The following is a 23,277-nucleotide window of genomic DNA, read 5'->3' as shown; positions in this document are numbered from 1 at the left end:
TGTTCTGATTTGGTCACGAGGACCTTTATTTTTAAAAAGTGTCTCTTAAACAAAGTTTTAAACAAACTAAAACAGCTAAACCTTAATTATGTTGCTTTGGAAGATTGCCTTTGACTACACAGCCCAATTACTCTGAAGTATTTTGTGTCTGTGTGTTGTTGTTATTCTTGCTGCTCCTTTCTCCCCTTTGTGTATTGCTGTCGAGTAGCAGCAGGCAGAAAAAAGGCAATCTGTGCTCCTCCTTGGAGACCCAGTGCCGTCAGGTCTGTCCCTGGCCCTGTTATGAAACCCAGGCATACTGTATCTCTGTAGACTATAATCATCCACTAATACATTAGTCAACATTTGAGCTGGATTATATTACAAAAATTACAAAGGTGGGTTTGGCTTCATATTAAGCTTAGATGGGTTGGATTAAACTTTTTAACCACTGCTGCTTTACACTAATAGCCCATTAAACCTGCAAATAAATCACGTGTTGTATTAAATTGCAGTATTTTTTAGCAGGTCCATTATTTTAAATGTTCATATTTTGTTGTTTCCCCTGCCAGTCTCCTGGCAGCCTAGGTCACCATGCCTTTAAGCCATTATTATTCCTTTGGACAGTTTTGTCAATATTGCTATAAATACTCCAGAGTCCAGCAAGAAACTGCCACGGCTCTGTGTGAAATACACCACCACTTACTTTTGGTGTGATCTTTGCACAAGTTATTGCACCTAAATGAAGCTTAACTTTTTCTACCTGTTCTCTTTGACGTTCCAGGACTTGATTTTACCGTTCTGGCTTTGTGTAAGTTTTATGTTCTAAGGAGCTGATTCAATCTCACAGTTAACAGAGCGAGAGAGGAAATAGAGAAATACATTTAAGTCTAAAGAACTGCCTGCAAACACAAAAACAAGAGTACTATTGGTTTTTAGTTTCACAGGGGCTTTAGTCATTAGTATCGGATTTACTGGCGTAATTCACTTTCCATTCGGACAACATTTTCTGACTGTCATTCCTCCAAAAAAGGAATATAACTCCACAACAAATATACTGGTGCTAAAATTCAAACCTCCTTTGTTCCCATTCTGCAGGATTAGAGCAGCTGTGTGGTGTTCCACATGATACATCTAAAGCACTAAACCATAATCCTCATAATTGTCATAATATGTTTTGAAGAAGGTGGAGGATCACACAGGGCAGGTGTGAAGTCAGGCAGCGATAGAGTTTCCAACCTGTCATGCGCTAGAGCTCCAGCGGCACTGCTGCTGACGAATGTCAGGGGTCAGCAGGGTGTGAGTTCCCTTAGGCTTTCTGTTTGTGTTTGTGGATATCAACGTGTTGTTCCTCTTATGTTTCCATAGATCCACGGTGTGTTGAGAGTGGTGATGGAGCCGTTGCTGGGTGATATACCTCTCGTCGGAGCTCTGTCTTTGTTCTTCTTGAAGAAGCCAGTAAGTGCATAAGCTAATAATGTTGAACTGAGTAACTTTATCAGTCAGACTAACTTAACAGAGGAGCAGCTGAGGTTATAATGACACTGCAGTTTGATGAAATGCAGCATGAATAGAGTGGAGGCTGTTTAACCACAAAGCCAAGATGGCATCACAGTTCAGCACATTACTAATTCAGGGTTATACTCTCAATTGACATTCAGAAAGAATGACAACTTTGTGTTATTACATATAATAATACTACACTGGCCAAGGTTGGCATGATTATCCTGCTGTCCTGAATATTTAAAATGCTCCTCTGAGTATTTCACCGTTCTTACTATGCCTAACATTTCACCTCATAAAGCATCTTGTTTTTGTGCTTTACTTATTCCCTTGCCTTTTAATGCAGATACAATGGACATAAATTAAAGCTAAAAAGGGTCATTTGAGTCAAAGTCACGACTGGATCACAGTAGGACGTGTTTCTTATTATTTGCAGCATTAATTTCCAGCGTAATTTCAGTCTCTTTTACTTCACTGTGCTTACCGTCGGACATTGTTTGTGCTCTTGCGGTGCAAGCAGTGTTCACATGATTTGCATTTACATTTCCAGTTGCTTACGCATCGATTATTTTCCAGTTGAGGCTCCATTATTCTCCTGGTTCAACCCCTAGACAGAGCCACTGCTGCACAGCTTAAAAACGTTTGACCGATTTATATCAAATGCGAGGGCCCAGTGGAGCTGTAGCGGTGCTTTAAATAGCTGCAGATCAAGCCAGACCTACTTTGGCATTTTTTTTTTTTTTTACCCCAGGCACTGAACTAAAGCTCAAGGTGGAGACATTACTGTTGGAGACTGAAGGAAGAAGCAGCTTCCACTCAGTAAATTCCCCACATGCAAAGATATCCGCACATGCATTTAGGTGCTTTAGTCTTCTTTCAGCTCCTACACCAGCAACATCACATTCCTGGAGGAAAAAGAAAAAGAATTAATAAAGCAAATTATTGACATTGACATATTAACATTGTGTTCTCTGGACTTCAAGTAAGTCATGTTCTTTTGCCCCTTTGTGTTATACAAGATCTGAGGCTGGGTGCCAAACATAACAGACACATTTCCAGACCATAAGAGGTCTTGGCCATGTCTGGACGGTGTGATTGCACTGATGCAACTCAGCACAGCCTAAATAAAAAGATGCACCACATTCTGCAGTGAGGCAGAAGATATTCATCTACTCCAACTCAGATGACAGTTTTATACTTTTATGTAATGAACGAACGATGAAGCAGTGAAGGACCTGACTGAATCGCAAACACTGTTATTATTGAGCACTTTTGAAAGCTTGAAAGTGTCATGATTAAACTTAAATTGGACTTACTGAGCAGATTTAGGGGATTTTCCAGAGGTTGCGAGGTGGCACAGGCAAAGCGCCAGAGTCCTTCCTGTGCAGGGCTCAGCACATAAATGCAACAGAGCGTTGCTGGTGACGTCCCAGCCCAGAGAGGAGTAACGGTTCGAATAGACAGGTTTCCAAGGGAGATTCTAGGCAAGGATAGAGGCAGTGGCGAACAGGTGAGGAACTGTGGCACCAGTCCACCAATCCACCCAGATATACTCATTGTCTGTCTGCTTAATCCCAGAGGTGTGTGAAGAATAGCTGCATCAGAACAACTCGTCTTCAGGGTCGAGCAGTGATGCCAAACCCGAGCAGAGCAGCAGCTTCACCTGTAAATAGAGAAAAGGGGGCGGGCAACCAAACCCAGCCCATCCATCGAACCCTGATAAAAAAAATTTTTTAAAAAGCTGTAAAATCGAGTCCTGACATTGTCTGCAGTTGCTCTTTTATCACATGTAGCATATATAAGGAGAGGGTTTGCTTTAGATTTACTTTGCAAAATATATATTTGGTTTCAGCAAGGAGGTCCAGTTGGATATGGAAGAGGATTAGGGCCACTGGGAAAAAAATGGGCATGTCTTTTTTTTTTCTTCCTTTACAGAATTCTGACTTTTTTCTCAATATTCTGAAATTCAAGTCAGAATTCAGTCTTTTTTTTCCAGAATTATTTTTTCTCAGAATTCTGGGATTAAAGTCAGAATTCTAATTTTTTTTTCTCAAAATTATTTTTTCTCAGAATTCTGACTTTTTTTTTTAAGCAGAATTCTGACTTTTTTCTCAGAATTCTGAGATTAAAGTCAAAATCCTGACTTTTTCCTAAGATTTATGACTTTTTCCTCAGAATTCTGACTTTTTTCTCAGACCTGACCTAATCTCAGAATTGGGAGATTAATCTCAGAATTCTGGAAAAGAAGAAAAAAAAGACGTACCCACTTTTTTTGTCGGTGGCCCTAATCCTCTTCCATAGCTGGATGATGCATGAGCATGCAGAACACATGACACATGAGGTTACCTGCTCTTGTCTTACATTGTCTCACATGGTTAAAATCTTTTTTTTTGTCCAATCCACAATGCTTCTATTTACTGTGTTTTCGTTTTCGCATACTGCTCTGCTGGGTAGTGTTAGAAGAGTTCAGGGTTGCACTGCGAGTGTAAGAGCAGCTCAAGAAAACTGGCTTATTCTGTGCAGTTTTCTCACTTTTCAATAGTCTTACACCCCAAAGGCATTAAAATGATAATGTACGAAGGGGAGGAAAACAGGAAATACTCCCACTTGAGAAGCTTTTCAAAGCAGATATTATTTTATCATTTAATCGTTTCACTTAGATTAAAGACAGTGCCCTTATCAACAGTTTTGTTATTCATATATACATCAACAGTCTCTTGATGACTCTTTGAACACAATATGCAGGGATAGGTGTGTCCTTCCACACCATCCCCTACATCATTTACAGCCCTGCATTGCTTTCCTCGTCCCTGCAGAGCTCCGTGCATCTGCTGCAGTGTGAGCAGGTTGGACAAAAAAGTAGGGTGGGAAAGGCTCATTAGAAAAAAAAGTCCCTGAGCTTGGAGGAAAGAGCTGATCAAAGCCCACTGAGCGGAGCAGGATATGCCTCCGTCTCAGGTCTCTTTGATTTACTTTGACCGCGGCACCTCATCAAGATTTGACCTGCTGCTAGATTTTCACAGTGCACAAAACTAGAAGGTGCAGTGTTTCCAGCCTCATTATTCTGTAAACTAACAAGACCCCAGACAGATGCTGCTGCTTTAATAAATCTTTCAGGAAGCAGGTGCTTTTGTATTCATTCCCATTCAAGGATCACTGCTTTCTGTGCTTCTGTTGTGACTCATAAACTAATTGTGCACACCGTGCATGCATTTAAACACTTACAGGTCAGTGGACCCCAAATTGAAAACTAAAAGGTAAAAACAATTAGCTTTAATATATGACAGGAAATGTTTGTTTTATACTTTAAGTAGCAGTGTGACGCCATCCTAAATAACCAGTGCAGTGTTGCAGCATAATAGAGGAGCAGGAAACAATAACATCAAGTGTTCTGACTCCATTTAAAGTCATTCACACTTTCTATTCTTACCGTCTAACCCATGGCCACGCTCTCATTTTTACTTCCTTTTCAGCTTGTGGACATAAACTGGACCGGCCTCTCCAATATACTGGATATTCCTGGGCTCAAGTAAGTCAATTCAAACTTCAACTTTTCTTTTCCCTCAAGAAACAAAGCTTAGATTTTAAAGGATTTGAGGACTTCTAGTTTAAGTGAAGTCAACACGTGCCTAGATGTTTGCTGTATAATTTCAGGGTTTTGTTTTTCTCATTTAAACACATTTTATGTTAAAAAAAAAAGCTTAATTTTCAGAGTTTCATTCGCATTTAATTTATTAATATCTTCAGCATTGATGAAACCAAAAGTATTATGCATACAGTAGTATCTGTCTCCACTGTTATATTTAAAGACAATATTGTCTTATTGTTCAGTTTCTGGAAAGCTAAATCTCACCAGCTGTAGAGAAAGTATTTTCCACTAATGAGGTTTCCTTACGTGCACGAAGCCTCGGGTGTTCCTGTCCTCGTTACTGCTGTAGTTTATCGCAGAGTTTTGCTAGACTGAGCTGATTTAGATTAACATATCTCTTTCAAACATTTGGAAGCAAACAATGAGATCAAGTGAAACGATCCAGCATGTCTGTTTGCACACACATCACGAAAAACAGGATTAACACAACAGTTTAATGCTCGTACTGGGATAAAACAGGCCGGCTCAGTGGTGTTTGTCGCCGCCGTTTTCCTTATCCTCACCCGTTTTGTTTTGTTTGTATTAAGTGTCTTTTTCCCTCGAGTTGTTGTGTGGGCTGAGCAGAAAATAAATGAGAGCTGATTAAGAGCTGCTAACAGCCCGACGCAATTACACGCTGCCATCTTGAGTGGTACTTTTTTTTTTTTACAGCTGAAAAAGAAGCTGACAGATGCATGAATATTGAATGTAGTTTTCTGGGATTACAGCTGCCTGTTGAACGCCCCCCTGACGCTGACAGACATGTTGACACAGGCAGAGCTCAGTGGACTCTCTTCTGTTGAGTTCTCTGTGGGGGTGAAATGGATCCACAGAGCTTGTGTGCCTAGACGTGGGCGTGTTAGTCTGGGTGTTGATGTGGGTGAGGGGTTAGCTGGGTCTTCGTGGTCCAAATCACAGCTACAGCGCACGCAGCGTCAGCCGTCCACTTGAAGACTTGCCCAGTGGGCCTCTTTTAAACCTTGTTAATAATATTAAGACTGTCATTAATTAGTAGCTGTGATAACATGTTGTTGTTTAGTGGAGTCAGTATTAACCATAATCAACTTCTTAATGTTTTGTATTAGCACAAAACAAAGCTGAGGCTAATGGAAATGTGATTAGCTTTGCTCCCTTCATCTGTACCCTCAAGTATAATTTAATACAACGCAGTGCTAGCCTCATAAATTATGCTCCCAGTTAGAGGGGGAAAAAAGGATAACCTGGGATATCATTAACAGCAGGCATAACTGAGAGTTTACAGGTTGCTAGTGCAGTGATTCCCAAAGTGATACCCATAGATTTCTATAAGACTGGAAGTCTTTTTGTAACCACAAGTATTGCATCTGGTGGTGTTCAGATAAAATGGAGGTCTAAGGCATTTCCACGAGGGCTTCATTTTTCAAAGGTGGGTAATATTGTCTTTGTTTATTTTTGTTTTCTGACCTTATTTTTTGATCCTGAACTCATCTCATATCTCAACTTGTATTTGAAAGGAAATATTCAATTTGGTGCTCTCGCGATGCCAACGTTGTAATTAAAGGTTTCTCGGTCAGATCGTCCATTTTCAAAACACCAAGACAACTCGAGACAGTTTGAGACTTCACTGTGGGTTGTAATCAAACACAGTATCCATCCATCATTAATACACAGTCAGTTGTTTTGCTGTCACAGTATAGAGTAGTATAAACTTCTGGTGAAGTGATTTGCAGTTAACGTCTGTGACAATTACTGTGTCGATCTATCCAGTAGCTGCTGGCACATTACTCCAAATTTCAACCTCATTGTGGAGGGAAAGTCACTGATCATTAAAGTCATTAAAGTCTTACTCTGGGGACCATGAATATTTGTAGAGTCTAAAGTGCTAATCTCTTTAGAAGATGTGGTAATAATTTACTGGATCAGTGAAATCCTTTGCCAGCTAATTGAGCAAGAGAAAAAGGCAGGGAATCACTACAGTTGTTAGGATTCATTCTTAGGGATCACAAATGCTTGTGTAGAATTTAATGGCAATCTGTTTAATGGTCATTTGCTTCTGCAATCAGCCAGAACAAAGTTAACATGGCTGAAGCATTGCTGTACATCGCAGTGATGGATATTTGCTGTCGATGTGAGTCAGTGGAAGATAAAACACATTACCAGTGTGCATTATGTGAGCATTATAAGTGTTGAGTGTGCAGTCTTGAGTGTTGAGAGTGCTAAAGTGAATAGATAAACACAAAGGCAGGGACAGGGGGGTGTTCCAGTGTTTGCGCTGAGGGAGCAGCAGAAATAGTGCTGATGTGGCAGGAATCCCTTTACACCCTCAGCTCCAGCTCTGATCAGCACCCTGCCACTGAATCCTAAAGTCAATGCGTGTTTTTCACCTAAAGAGAAGCTGAGGATTGATCAAATGAATGAAAGCTAAAATTATGTTTTGTTTTTTCATCTGGTGTCTGTGCAGCTTTAGTATCACACCAGAGGTTTTTTTTCCTTTGAAGGTTTTTATTGGTTTTGCAGGACAGCCTGAGATTCCTGACACATTACATGTATTCCTGCAAGGTTATAATGAATTACAGATATTTATAAATGAGCTTTAACTGTCCTCTAATGTAATCTGTTCATAACCTTCGCATTGTTAATTACATGACAATCCAGCAAACTTGGGTGCTCTTTTTACTCAAATGGCAAATAGCTCGTGACGATGTATAATTTTCTGAAACCTGAGTTGTGCGATATTTAGAAAGTAGTTTAATTTACTTCTTGGTATTTGAATCTTTTGCTTAATCAATGTGCAGCCTATGGCTGATACAAAAAAGTAATTGAGCCCAGCGTTTGCTATGGATTTTGGGCTTTGTGCTGACCGATGTTTTCAGTTGATGGATCATTTGGCCTTTAGCCTGTGTTTGGTGATGCTTGTTAGGGTTAGGTGTGCTGTCACAGGAGTTAGGAGTTAGAGTGTTATAGAGGGGTTGTGAGTCTAATAATCATGGAAATTAAATTGTGTGGCACCTTTGAAAAGCAAGGAAAGGAGTTAACCTAGCTAATATAGAGCAATTAATAATCATCAAAGCCTTTAGAAGAAGCAAAATGAAGAGCCTAAAAATGCATTAAATACAAATGTGGTTTTTCAGTACGTTAAGAAAACCATTTTTATTTTATTTTATAACTTTATGTTAATTATAAATTCATTTAACTAATGCCTTATTTATGTGGTATGACCACCTTGGCTGTTTGAGCAATAGGTTAAAGTTTTTAATTACACAAGAGAAAAGTAGGTGAATTAGCCTTAGCTAAGCCTTAGCCTTAGCTAGCCTTAGCCTAGCTTTCACCAGCTAGAATTTATCATTTATCCCCAGTGATAACTTTACATTATTTTCTTGATTGTTTCAAGATTGACTTTGTTTAAGTGGTAGAACTTACTTTAAATAAAATTTAATTAGTGCAGTACACCTAAATATTAAGTTACAATAAACAGGAAACGGATAATGCTGTGGCAAACTAGCTATAGTTTGATAGCTTGTCACTGCAGTTTTTGGACTTTATGTTTCTGTTTGTCTAAAATTACACACACTGTTAATTGTTAAAGATTACACATTTCTGTGTTGTTATTTCTATATGACAAAACCAAAGGTTAAACTTTGACTAAATATGGAGTTTACTGTAGTTTCTCCATGCAGTGATCACTGTAGCAAGTAGAGTTTTACTGTTAAAACTGAAATTTTATCACACAATAACATTTCATTGAAGACCTGAAAATATCTTGGGCCTAATTCAGTAAGACACCAATGATGCAAGTTTCCTAAATTTATAAGACCAATTACATAGAGGCTGTTACTCAGCTGCTGTACGTATTCACTGGTGGGCACCTAGAAAGCACAGAGCACAAGTACATCAGGTGTGTGTTAGCAAATGTCTAGTTTAAAAAAAATTCACCCACTTTTCATCAGCTTACATTTTTGTACTTTTCTTTCTTTGCAGACTATTTTAAAGATTGTGTTTATAGGTGTCCTCAGAAAACATCCACTTCCAGGTGATGTCTTAGACAATTTACAAATGCCCCTGATTACAATGGTCACATTATAATATATATGGACATCTGGCCCATAATAATAATAACCATTCTTCGAGGGACATGCTAAGCAATAACCCAGCACGATAAGTTTTATTGTAATTTGATTTTTTTTGCTAGCCATGATTGCAATTTTCCAGCTGTGCCACAGTAAGTAAATGAATAAAGGAAACGTCTGATGGAAATGTCATCCTGTGACCTCACTGTCATTGTTGTCATTCACCATTGAATCATTAGTGGATCAGACAGACATTCAGACGTTTGTTGGCTAACAGCAGCAGCATGCTTGAACTCACTCCAATTTTCCTGCTGTCGTCGCGCATGTTAAACAGAAACATGCTAAACTATGCTTAGATTAAAAGAGAACATTTATAACCCAAGGGCACCCTTATTGTCTTTTAAATAATTTATCGCTTCATTCTGTTTATTTTCTTTTTTTTCTCCCCTCTCTCATCATCCCCACCTCCTCCCTTGTATTTACAGTGGCTTCTCTGACAGTCTGATTCAAGACATTATCTGCAGTTATTTGGTATTGCCCAACCGAATCACTATCCCACTGGTCGGAACGGTGGAGCTGGCCAAGCTGCGCTTTCCAATGCCAAAGGTACAAATGCACTTGTTACAATACATCCAATAAGGATGAGCTGCTCTTCTAAGTGTTTTAATAGTTCGTAAGCAGACAGTTTCACACGAGGAGCTCATGGTTAGTACGTTAAAGCTCGTCAGTAGTAAAAAATATCTCCCAGGGTTTTGTAGTTAATTCTCAGTGCTAACGCAGAATAAAACTAAAGAACCATAACAATAAAAAATGCAGCAAAGGTTGTATTCCTGGAACTTGTATCCATGGCAACAAAATGAAAAAAGTTTCACTGCAGGCCACATCCTTATTATATTTAAAAAGGTTTCAAGGGTTCAAAACAGGAATAAAAAAGAAACAACTAAAATCTTACCACACATCATATATTCATTACAGCCTTTGGAAAAAAAGGAGACATTGAAAAGATAACAAAGAACTTGTCTTTCTGATATCAGACGGCAGGATGTTTTGCCAACATACAGTACTATGCGTCACATATACAGTACTTTGATAAACTCTGAGCCACCCCTCATTTCTTTATATTTTACTTCCAAGAAGCCTTGAGCAACAGGTCCTACCTCCTTGACTTTAATGGTCATCTTTATTTACTAGACTTTCATCTGGCAAGGAAGCATATGTGATGGAATGATTTCCATGATAACAATGTAGCCTTGTTATATCCACCATCACTTTTAGGTTAATAAGGCCTTGTATTTTAAAATAAAGACATTTAATATGTTAATCCATTAAAAACTCAGTAGAAAAATTAAAAGTAGATAATGTGCCGCACAATACTTAGGCAAGAAAATAAGAAAATAAGCGCAGGTCTGATTTTATATATCAGTGGCAATTCTTACTGCTTTCTTTCAGGCAAATGTTTTTATTAAATATTAAAGAAAGGAAAAACATTTGACAATGGAAAAATTAAACAAAATAAAAGCCCTATTCTGCAGTAGAAAGTCTAGATTAGTCCTCTATTTATCCAGGTAATCATGGGATATATATATATATATACACATACATATATGCTAATACATTCTAGGTATATGTATGTGTATGTAAGAAAAGGTTAGCTTATTAAATTTACATAAATTTGCATTTCTTTTTCTTAAATATTAAAGTAGCTGTTATGTTTTATTGTGGTGCGTTTTTTACAAACCACACATTTAAATAAAGTCTGCTAAATTATGAATTGTGAAATGAATTAGTATTTTTGTTATTACTTTATTGTGGTAATGAGTCATGTTTCCTCTTATACTACTAATGTCCTCCCATTACAGAAATCTTCACGTCTTATAAACTCTATAAGCTTTTTCAGACTTTAACACATGTGTCTGCATGGCTCCACAGGGAGTCCTAAGGATTCACTTCCTGGAGGCTCAAGATCTAGAAGGGAAGGATACATTTCTGGGAGGGTTGATCAAAGGCAAGTCTGACCCCTATGGTATCCTGCAGATCGGCAACCAGCTGTTTCAGAGCAAGACAATTAAGGAAAGCCTTAATCCCAAGTGGAACGAAGTGTACGAGGTGAGAGTTGGGGATGTCTTTTAGAGCAGGAAGAGCTTTTACGGTCGTTTGTTGCCACCGAAAAAGCTAGTCTGTTTCCCATTGTTATGTGCCATTGTTTTCCACTTGTCTTATTTATACCTCCTGCTGGTTTGCATGACAGGTAATCTATTTATTGACCTCCTGTGCCAGTTTGAATGAGCTTCAGTTTGTTCTTGTGTTCATCAGGCACTGGTGTATGAGCACTCAGGTCAGCATCTTGAGATTGAGCTATTTGATGAGGATCCAGACCAAGATGACTTCCTGGGGAGGTGAGTGTCTTTGTCATTTCCTAACCCGCTGAGATGTTATTGCACTTATTTCATTTAAAACAAAGCTCTGGTGTACCAGCGCTGATAACTGGTAAGAGCAATCTTTGATGTATTGCGGGACATATAGTCAACAAAATTAAGATAAATACAGCTATGTTTACTCATAATGGAAGTGTAGAAGTGTTATCCCCAGTTACCGGCCCAAGGGCAAAATTCATTGATTTTTACCCCAAGGCTGTAATGCTACACCCAGTGCTATTAACACAAAGCAGTCAATCGATATCTGGACCCCCTGTGTTTAGATTAATTGGTGCGATTTTACTGTTTGCTGTCCCAATTTCCATAATTATTTGTCCTTATTTACAGCCTCATGATTGATATGACAGAGCTGCACAAAGAACAGAAAGTTGATATGGTAAGCTGCTTTGTTCACAATAATATTATCAGTTTAATTACTTTAAAGCGTATAAATTATACATCTTAAAGTAACCGTCAGGCTCAGTCATATTGCTTTCTTGTAAGTAGTAAGATGTGACAGGTAAACAGCTAACCAGATTTTAGCCATGAATGACACCCACCAGCAACTCTAAAGTTCACTCGTTAACACTTTATATGTCGACTCACCTCTGCCAGCCTTAAACGAAGTTACTTTGGTGACACATAATCCCTGTAAAAACTGGGATTATTGGAGAGTACGCCGGCTTAGTTTCAGTTGGTGAGCACAGCAACTTTGCTTGTTTGAGTTTATTTTGTTAGTTTTACTTCAGCTTTTATTAAGTTGAGTTTTAGTTTTTAGTTTTTTAATCACTATGGTATGGTAGCCATATGTCAGAGGCAGAACCTTTTGAAAGCAGTTGACTCACAGCCACAGGAGTCTGATGAGTAAAAACGTCCATCAAAGCCTAATCAGGCAATTTCTGATAAAGTTTTACTAAAGTAACAAATATTAAAACTTCCACTATATTTTTTTTAACTTCCATTAGTTGCTTTTCAAACTTCACAAAAGTGTTTCAGTTACTTTTTTACCAAGAGTCTGTTTCTATTTTTATTGTAGTACTTAAATGTTTTATTTTCACTTCTAGTTTTACTTTTTAGTTTATGTTTAGCTAACTATAATAACACTGGATATGTTGACTGATATATAGTAATGATAGAAATGATTAGGTAATTATGAGTTTGTTACCTTTGGATTTAAGGTGTTTGAGAGTCCATGCAGATTTGAGATAGGCACTGATCTGATCATCTAAATCTTCGCAGTAAACTAAACCACCAAATTGTTCTGTTTTAGCACAGCTCCTAAAAGCTTTACAAATGATTTTTAAGCCTGGTTTGTTCCTGTCATTGACTGAATGGAAATATTGACGTACTTGTTTGGCCACATTGTTGCAGTGGTTTGATCTTGAAGAAGCAACTACTGGGAAACTCCACCTGAAACTGGAGTGGCTATCGCTGCTCTCCACTTCTGAGAAATTGGACCAGGTACTGCATGTAACAATAAGGCTTCATCGCTTTAACACAAGGACGTGTTCTCTGCATTTGCAGCTGTAAAACATGTCTAACTTGTCCTTCATGTTTAGGTTCTGCAAAGCGTGCGTGCAGACAGAAGCCTTGCCAACAACGGACTGTCATCTGCGCTGCTGGTGGTCTATCTGGACTCGGCAAAGAACCTGCCAGTAAGATGATGCAATGCTCACTTTAGTTTGACGCTGTAGCTTGTGCAAAAATATAGCTTTAGGCTTACACAGGCTTCTTGTTCTTTACCCAAAACAGTAAAGATTAGTGGTCTGTGTAGTAAAGATTCACATACTTTTACTATAGTTTTTTTTTATTTGTGACTGAAGTGATTGCATTAGTCTACTACAAAAAGCATTTTCATATTTTTTCCAGGACATTATATACTTACCAGACACTTTATTGGGTACACTTGTTTAACTCATTTATATCAGCCAATCACATGGCAGCAGGTCAGTGTATATAGGCAAGTGCACATGGTCAAGTTGACCTTGTCAAATTCAAACTGAGCATCAGAATGGGGAAGAAAGATGCTAGGCAGGGTTGTCTGAGTATTTCAGAATGTGCTGATTTACTGGGATTTTCCCACACAGCCGTCTCCTGGGTTTGCAGAGAATGGTCTGAAAAAGAGAAAATATCCAGTGAGCTGCAGTTCTCTGGGTGAAAATCCCTAGTTGATGCCAAAGGTCAGATGAGAATGACCAGACTGCTTAAAACTGGTAGGAAGGTAATAATAACTCAAATAACCACTTGTTACAACCAAGGTGTTCAGAACAGCATCTCTGAATGCACTGAGTGCCACTCCTGTGACCTAAAAAAAAGGAAACCAAGATTTTCTTGACACACTTTGGGTTCCTTAGTACCAAGTGAGCATCATTTAAACTCCACAGCCTACCTGAGTATTGTTGCTGACTATGTCCATCTCTTTATGACCATAGCGTACCCATCTTCAGATGGCTGCTTCCTAGATGATAACACACCATGTCACAAAGCTCAGATCATCTCAAACTGGTTCCTTGAAAATGACAATGAGTTAACTATACTCAAATGGTCTCCACAGTCACCAGATATCAGTCCAATAGAGCAGCTTTTTTTGTGTAGTGGAACAGAAGATTTCCATGATCGGTGTTCAGTCAGCCGGTCTTCAGCGACTGTGTGATAATATCATGTCAGTATTTACCAAAAATCAGAGGACTGTTTCCATCAATTAACGCTTTCCTGAAGCCAAAATGAGGTCTAACTTGGTACTCACAAGGTATACCTAATAAAGTGTCGGTAAAGCTCAAGGATTCTGTGTTAGGGCTATATTGGGCAATATTGTTTTGCTTTTGTTAGAGGATAAACTTGAACCTTCAAATTGCTGACTAAATGCATTTTTGACGTTTATGTAATGAGATTAGAAAATGTTTTATAATACCCAAATTGGTCAAATTGACCTCTTGTCTGATATTAGTTTGTTTGTTTGTTTGTTTTTTTACCTTTATTATATAAATACTTTAGCTCTTTCAGTTCTCATAACTTCCCCGTTTCCTCTTAATTTTCTTTCCTCTTCACCCAAGAGCGTCTTCTCAGGCAGCTTAGGCTGTGGAAACTTAAGTGAGAGGAGAGCTTCTGGCCTAGTCTTTTGTGAGAGCAATACTTCAGAGTATAAAACAATATGTGTGAGTTCCCCGGTACTTTTCCATCTTTATAGTGCTAGCAGTAGCGGTATGCAATGTTGGGTTGGGTTGAGCCCGTGCAAACATGAATCTTAAAGCATGTGTTAGCTGCATGGTTGTGAAGGAATGTTTACTGAAAAATAACCAGTAACATGAGGCAGACACTTCACTTCAAGGACTCAGCTATACTGTGCCTGCTAGTTAGCCTGCAGCATATTCTTCTTAATCAGTTGCTCAGTTCAAGGCCCAAGTATAAAATGTCAGGCGTAGAAAGAGCTCGCTGGCAGAGCTCATAATGATGTTTCACATTAGTGTATAGCTGTACAGATACAGAAAGTCTGTAGCTTGTTAAAAAAGATCCAGCACCTTTAAGTCTCCCCTATAGGGAACATCCTCATTATTTTGACATATGTTTTCATTGTTAGCTGTATGCCCTGCTCCAATATCAGCCCAATATCTGCTGCGTCTGATTTATCTAACAGTTATCCATGCTATTCATATTTCAGCACAAATTTCAACACGTTTTTTGTGGGCCTTCCCCCCCCCCTCATGTCTCTTACCCATGCCGAGTCATTCCCGTCCTACTAACTGTGGGTGTGATTTTCTCCCCCAAATCTCCTTGTGGCTTAAAGAGCAACCTGTCAGATTTCACCTATGACGGGTTGAAGCAAGTCTCAGTCTTTAAGGCGCTGAAGGTAATGTGGGAAAAATGGACTGCATGTACAGAACGTACACCCTGTGTCTCACCTGTGCCGGTCCTCAAGTGCACCATCCAGTCATGTGATCGTGATGGCTATCAGACGTGCAAAGTGAACTGTGGTTTTTGAAAAAATGTGCATGAAGATGGATGATCGCACTGACTGAGCCTTTGTTGTGCCGTCCTGAATTGTTGTCATATTTTCCCTACTTTTGCATGCAGAAGTACAATATTGGTTTCAGGTTTTTCTAAAGTGAAATGATGGGTCACTTGATTGCTTTAAAAAGGCAGTTAACAATGGCACATCTATAGAACAATACAGTTCTGAGAACACCTTTTGTGCCTTTGTGTTGAAGAACCCGATCATGTTAAAGCTCAGGAATTCAGGATAAGGACTTGATGCTTGTTGGGCCAGCATTTCCACATTTCTTCTTCTGTAGCTCATATTTGCCAGACAAATACACAGATAAAGTAGACACTAGGTAGTGACACAGATTAGTCTAAGTAAATGTTATGTGAATGCAGCTGTGAGGAGACTGGTAGAAGTAGAAACCGGCTTTCATTATCTTGTTTACCAGTGATCAGAACAGATGATCTAGTGTGTTACAAAAGATACGTTTCAGGTTGCACCATTCCAAAAATCAGTGTTGCATAATTCTAGTTAGCACGAGTCGTTTCCTTTTATTTACCTTCCTACTTCTAGGAAGTTTAAAGCCTCCTATTGTATCGCACTGACTGTGACACTCCCTTTGTTTGATATGAGCCAGTGAAACTCACTGAAGCATTGTGCTGGAGGGCAGCAGGAGTACAAATGTTTTGTTGTTGCACTCAGTCGTTCAGTCTGTGTCACCGTGGCAGCAGGGCCGGCTGCTAGCTGGATGGTAGACTGAGCTGCTGCATCTTATTTTCTTACTAATGAATTTCAAACCACTGTGAGTCTGACACCATTTTACGTGTTGTTTCCTTCAGCCTGTCCATGCTGAGATAAAAATCTATTCAAGTGAAATTGTTTTTGTGGGTGCGTTACCCATATAGTGACTTAGAGCTTAAAGCATTGGAAGCTGTGGGATTTTTTTTTGTAAACTGCCATACACACATAGCTTCACCAGCCAGTCCGGACAGCAAGGTTGTCTCTGTGTAGTAGGTCATGTGTTAAATCTTAATGGGCACGTCTTCACATGTTTGTAATGCATGCAGAAAACAGGAGGAAAGAGCAGCAAGTGCCAAAAATGTCTGCACTATTTTCACATGTGTGTTTAAGACAAACAAGAAAAGGGGCAACTGTTCTAGGGCACATTTCATACCTGACTTATTTACATTTGCACTTCAGTGAGAGTCTGAGGCCCCGGGTTATGCTCCCTTGTGATCGTGGACAGCTGAGGACACCAGGGATACTTAGCTGTTTTTATTATACTACTTTCTTGACTGCTCAGAGAACATATGCACAGTTGGTGCCCTTGCAGTGTAGAGTCTGTGCGGACGGGTCCTAAAAAAATAGTGGGTATAGTTTTATCTGCACACTGTGATTATAAAATCTATGAGATGAAGACCTTTATGTCCTCATGTGTGCATCAAGTATAGCATGAGTGTAATGGGACTCCCTAATGCACAAACCCCGTGCTGATTGGCTCATATGTTTCATATTATTTAAAAAAAAAGATTTTATTTTATTCTTAGTTATTATTTAATTTGAAAAAAAAATGTAGAAACATATATATGATTTGGTTATAAGTTAATATGTATCATTGTAGGCTGTAAAAGTTTTTATAATAGACAGAATGTAAAATCTCTTACTGGTTCTGTTAGTGCATAATAGAATCACTATGAGCATCGTGTCACAGTCTGAAAATGATACACACAAAATTCTGATTCTCATTTATTAATAACAGAGCAATAATAAACAGCAAAACAAAAATACTTCATACAAAATCAAACAATGCATGTCAGGCATTGCTGCATCTTCCACTGTCTGATACCGCATCAGTCACAGGAAACTGTTTCCTCCTCCGATAACGTCAAAAAAGGAAACAGAATCAGTCAGTTATAACTGAAAAGATGCAAACTGTAATCCAGCAGAGGAGAAGAGATTTTCTCTAATCACACATTTAAACTCATGCGTGATGAAGGAAAAACAAATGAAAATGGATATAGAGGAACAGCAGAGATTCTACCATCACAGAAAGCATTTATTTTGTTCACAGTTCACTTTATACATAGAACACAGAATCTCTACTATACAGATAAAAGTACTAGGGTGCCTACACTTTACACCTAGAGGAGCTGCTTGATCATAGAAACCCATGAAATGAAGCTCCCGGCATACAGTTTATATGCTGATATTAATGCCAGAGGAGGATTTGGACTCTTATAGAGCCAGCAGAGCATTTGCAACGATCCTCCTCAGCAGTCAGAGACCCTGCTCTGTAACTTTACATGCTCATTTTATGACTGGCTGACTTGCTGTGATTCCTAAAAACTTCCACTTTGCGCAATACTCCTACAGAGTTGATCTGAGGAAGGAAAATTGTTGCAGTGGTGGCATGTTGTTACAGCACCACCCTTGAACTAAGCGAGCTCTGTAGAACGACTCGTTCTTTCACAAACGCTTGTAAAGATAGACTGCATGCTTGATTTTAATCACCTGTGGCTCTGGGGACTAAAAACACCTGAATACAAAGATTAGGAGGCGCGTCCCAATTCTTTTGGACATGTAGTTTAAACAAGTTAAAAACAGATATTGTATGAATTATGTAAAAACTTGTGAAAGTATTTCTGTGTATTTCTGTTCAATACGTGGTGCGTTAAAGTGTCTTTATTATCAGCCTGCATGTTCAATGGGAGGCTTAATTGTAATGCTGGTGAGAAACATTTGTCAAACTCAAGCGACATCCTCAAGAGAATGGATTAGATGATGAGAAAATGAAGGCTTTTCCTCTGTTGTCACAGACTTTGGCCTGTAGATATGTAGGGTATTATTATTCTGAGAGGAATACTGAATAATACGTAGCTGTCAAAGCCCAGCATGCTAAATTTAGCCCGCAGAGGAGACAAAGCTCGGCTGTCTCCTTGGTTGCCGCTCTGCCTGCAGCCCTGCTTGTCAGAATGTACGGTAATGCTCCTTCCTGTTTGAACTACAGGCTCTCTCACCGTTGTGTGCTTGATTGAGTCTCCACTTGAGCTGCTGTTTGAATGTTTGAGTGCAATTATGTTGTCCCTCAGTCGATTTTTGTGCCACAGTGGGGTACATGGCGCTAACACTCTTCTGTCTGATTCTCTATTAGTCTGCTAAGAAGAATACCAGCGACCCCAGCCCTTATGTTCATTTCAGAGTTGGACATAAAACTCTTGAAAGTAAGGTGAGTCGTGGAAGTATCCATTAAAGTTATTATGCTGTGTCATTGTATCGTAGCTCTGTATTCCTGGAATGTTGTGTCGATTTTTTTTTTTTTTGCAATTGTGCATTTTATTCGTAGAATAATGTGTCACTTAGTAAGTCATAAAAAAGACTTCTGGGCAATCAAGCTGTTATATGTAATTACATATAACTATTTGTGGCGTTCTTTTAGCGATATACTTCCTTCTGACTGTAGCATTAAAAAAGAGATGAAATGAAATTGTTGTTGTAAAATAAAGAACGTTAAATGAGGAATTGCTACCACCAACACCCAGTTAACTGCACAGCTTAAGAGCTTTCAGTCTGACACGATGATTGGCTGTTTCTCACGGGAAATTTCTATCCTAGCATTCAGAAGGGAAATGTAAACGAGGAAGATCTGCTGGGCTGATTTTATTGCAGGCGTGAGCTGTTGGAGGTTTACTGCGATGGAGCCTGTTTGCACTTATGAAAGTGTTTGAGTATGAACACAGTCCTGCGTTCATATTCAAACTGGCTCTGTGCTCCAGGACTTTGGATTTAAAATGAAGCAATGAAACCATGAGCCCATCCTCAGCTTCAGTATGAGGCTGCAGGAATGACTGCTGTTTCACTTTTTGAGAGGAAGTAATTGGATGAGAGCTGTTAAATTACTCATTAGACCCTAATTTAGACAGAGGTGAGAAAAATTAAATCAAATTCAAAAGTTTGTCATTACATTTGGGATGAAAGCGGGACACCCGAGTTATTGCTTTTGTGTAAAACGAACCCCGTGGCACTGTGTAATCTTAATTTTAACTCTGTGATTGCATGATTGTTGACACATGATTCATAAAGAAACTCAGCCACATTTTTAGATTCACAAACTTCCAGTCCAAGCCAAAGAAGTGTTTGATGGATTTGCACTTTTAGATCTCTTTATCAGATCATCTTACATCTTCAGCTTATGTCACATGACTGATACAGTAAAGTGGTAAAGTTGGTGGTTTAGCCATAAAAATAATCTCTCCTCACTTAGTGTGAGGAGTTTGGTTGTCTGGGGTTAAATGCATGTAAAGCTGAATAATCAGGCTTTTTAGAAACCTCAAGGTGTAAATCAAGTACTGTTAGGGGTTTAAAAGAAGATGCAGAACTGCTGGAGTGGAGAGTAGAAGACCAAGCAGAGGATAAATGTTATATGAGATATAAGATCAGATTTGTCATTGTATTAACAACCAGCAAATGGCTACTTATCTGCCCATAAAGATCCGGTACAAGACTAAGGAGCCCCTGTGGGAAGACTGTTTTTCATTCCTGGTCCATAACCCGAGGAGGCAGGAGCTCGAGGTGGAGGTAACTCTTCAAAATGTCACGGACAACATCTGTTTTCTTTATAAGATCGTACGCTGACGCAGATTAAGTAACTGACATTTCTAAAAGGAGATCTTTGCTTTTTGCACAGGTAAAAGACGACAAGAACAAATGCACTCTGGGTAACTTGACGGTGCCTTTGAGTAGCCTGCTGGTGGAGAAGGACATGACGCTGAATCAGCGTTTTCCCCTCAAGAATTCTGGGCCCAGCTCCACCATCAAACTTAAGATGGCTCTGAGGGTAAAAACAGGCTGCATCTCTTCTCTGCAGCTGCGTTGAGGATGGATGGGTTATTCATTTCAGGCTTAGGAGACCAGAACAGATGTTCACAATCTGTTAATTCAAATAGAACTGACTGATACAGTATGTCTAAATTAAAGATACAGCACACTGAGTATGTAATAAATTGAAAAAGCTTACAATAGTGATAGATTTACCTCTATAAACATTTCATTTCTAGTCCACAACCAGGTGAAGTAACGGCTTGGTTCATTCCATAGGAAGTCAGTCAAATCTGAGAAAAGCTCCCAGCTGAATCCAAATACTGGACACTTTAAAGGCCCAGCAATTTTTATAGTGTTAATATAAAGTTATTTTTAAGTGGTGCTCACTGATTTTTCATGGAGTAATCCTCACCTTCCCTGGCAGATTTAATCAGTTGGAGCTGGTTAGTTAGCCAATTAATCCAGCCATGTCATGAGGTTGGTTGAAAACGTTTTATCTGACACATTTTAGACTAAGCAGAGAAACATTAGCGGCAAAGGTTTGGTTAATAATCATCAGATTTTAAAAAAATAAAAAGAGAAAAAATCAGACCCTAACCTAACCTCTGCGGCTCCTCTGAGTATTTATATTTAACGCAGTATATTGTAATGCCGGGCTTTTTGGGACGAAGACTAATATCTTTCAGCAACACTGTCTTTACTGCAGTTGCTGGAGTGTACTTAACTCCCAGTTAAGAGCAGAAAAGAGCCGCCTCACTGCCCTGAAAGCCCGACTTTCACAAAGTGTGGAAACACAAAACAGTGGCTGTTCTTGCAAATTGATTTTTACTGAAGTGGCAACCTGGAAACCGACTGTAGTTAGTTAATCTAGTTAACAATGTGCCCCTGGCTAGCTTCAACTGTAAATAAATAAAACTGTAAATGGATTTGCTTATAGCATGTCATGTTTGAGAAGATAAACTGTTTAATCTGTTTGCAGTACATTACAATATATCTTATATAGTGTGAATTTTGGGAATATTCTGATTATATTTTTTTTTCTGTGATAATGATTATCATAATAATTCAGGAAAGAGAGCGGTCCTGCATACTCTGAAGCCTGTTAGGATATTTGCTATTGATTACTACTGTCAGTGTGGCAGTTACTAGTTAGTAGTTTGCAACTCTCCCTACAGGGAACAAAGTAACCCGGCTCATTAACTCAGTTCAGCAGCAGACTTTGAAGTTTGAGAGTCGATACATATAGGAAAATGACTCGGCTCTGTAACATGTTCCACATGTTTGCAGGTTCTAACTTATGAATGATGCAGTAAAAGACAGTCAGGTTGGGCTTGATCTTTTCACACAGGTGTGTCTTTATCAGCCCATCAGTTGCAAAGCCAACAAGTCGCGTGCGTAACATTCCTTCAGAATGGGGCAGATCCAGGATGACGCAGAGACAGCCCTGGTGTTTAAGTGCAGCTCAACAAGTTTAACCTCCTGGGACCCAATGAATGAGAGCAAAATTGAGTATTTTGGTCTAAATAACCCAAAATGTGATGCCCACATACATGGACTCCAGGTCCTAGGACGTTAAATAAGAAGCTGCAGGATTCACATTTATAGGGGACTGTGATGTCAGCGTGTTTGACACTCTGGAGGAATATTTCCAGGATTCATTTGTGAGTCTTCTGTAAAATCTGAGACTCTGACATTGATTTATTTCTCTTTTATTTAGTTAACAGCATTTTTCACTCTGAAACTGTGAGGCTTAGTGGCTTAATGAAAATTGGAACAGGCGTAGCGTCATCTCTGCTGTCACGGCATCTCGGCGGTGAAAATTAAAGTCAGATTCTGATTTGATTGCTGTTTGTGCTGTAGACGTTTTCGAGATGCACCACTAAAATTATATCTCTTTGCCTGAGGCACTAAATCCAGTGATTTGACAGGCAGTCTTTGGTGGTTTGCCTAATTGCCATCCATAGCGTAGTTCAGCCTTAACTAAAGCCATTACTTACTGCTAATGAGGATATTTTCTCCTGTTCCCACCTGGAAACACAGGAAGCTATAACAAACAAACTGCATTGCCCTTCTTGAGACCAAAATGAAGCGTATTATACTGAATGACTGTGATCCAATTAAAAAAAGGAATGCAGCTACATTAAAATATTGACCTGCTCTAAAACAGTTTCTCCATATTGAAGCACAACCAACATACATTTAGAAGAGAAATTACTTTGCAGACTCTTAAAAAAAACATAATAAAATTGAAGAAAAACACGGTTTAGAAAGGTCTGCTAAATTTAGAGACTTTTCACGTGAAATGACAGCACTTACATTAACTTTAACTTCTTATTTTCTATTGTCAATCAACTAAACATCTTCATGTCTTTGTCTAGATCCTGTCCTTGGAGAAGCAAGTGTCCCCAGACCAGCCTTCTTCAGTCCAGGTCAACAAGTCCGGCGTGCCACAGGCACCCCCAGCCTCGTCCCTGAGACCATCAGCCTCAGATTCGCCGCTGCCTCCGCCCACGCATTCGCATCCTATAGAAGCTTCCACTCTCAACCTCAAGGACAGGGACGGCGAGCCGTACGGAGCCAGCCATCGCTACAGTACCACCAACCTGACCACCGCCATGTCAAGCTCCCAGAAACACCTGCCGCACAACAAGTCCACAGCCAGCCTGGCATCGGATATCTCCCTGCCTATTGCCACTGTGGAGCTTCAGCAAAGGCTTCGTCAGCTGCAGAAGTAAATGGCAGATATGATATATTACTTTTATTATTGTTTATTTTCCAGCTTTTCCAGCTTGGCTCATCTCAGGGTTTCTTATTGTTTTTCCATCAACTTCATTTAAATTCTGGCCTCCATCTAAATGTCATCGTGATTTTTGAATATTCATCTTTATAAATATTTTATCAGCCTACCTG

At 39.2% G+C, this 23,277-nt stretch overlaps 1 protein-coding gene across 3 annotated transcripts in view; it reads left to right on the top strand.

The window, feature by feature from the left end:
• esyt2b (extended synaptotagmin-like protein 2b) overlaps positions 1-23,277 on the top strand; it is a 38,596-nt gene that overhangs the window by 10,948 nt on the left and 4,371 nt on the right. Inside the window, exons 6-18 of one of the 3 annotated variants that reach the window (XM_026179802.2) lie at positions 1,348-1,437; positions 4,956-5,011; positions 9,642-9,762; positions 11,086-11,262; positions 11,470-11,552; positions 11,919-11,967; positions 12,942-13,031; positions 13,130-13,225; positions 15,355-15,417; positions 18,701-18,775; positions 20,038-20,124; positions 20,234-20,383; positions 22,746-23,098. In XM_026179802.2, the coding sequence (XP_026035587.2) occupies positions 1,348-1,437; positions 4,956-5,011; positions 9,642-9,762; positions 11,086-11,262; positions 11,470-11,552; positions 11,919-11,967; positions 12,942-13,031; positions 13,130-13,225; positions 15,355-15,417; positions 18,701-18,775; positions 20,038-20,124; positions 20,234-20,383; positions 22,746-23,098 (1,490 nt within the window). Of the gene's footprint in view, positions 1-1,347; positions 1,438-4,955; positions 5,012-9,641; positions 9,763-11,085; positions 11,263-11,469; positions 11,553-11,918; positions 11,968-12,941; positions 13,032-13,129; positions 13,226-14,623; positions 14,726-15,354; positions 15,418-18,700; positions 18,776-20,037; positions 20,125-20,233; positions 20,384-22,745; positions 23,099-23,277 lie in introns of all 3 variants that reach the window. The other 2 variants (XM_026179801.2, XM_026179803.2) reach the window with 2 other exon arrangements.

This window comes from Astatotilapia calliptera, chromosome 9, assembly GCF_964374335.1.
Source record: "Astatotilapia calliptera chromosome 9, fAstCal68.1, whole genome shotgun sequence".
NCBI lineage: Eukaryota > Metazoa > Chordata > Actinopteri > Cichliformes > Cichlidae > Astatotilapia > Astatotilapia calliptera.
This window is presented reverse-complemented; position numbering and strand designations above follow the sequence as displayed.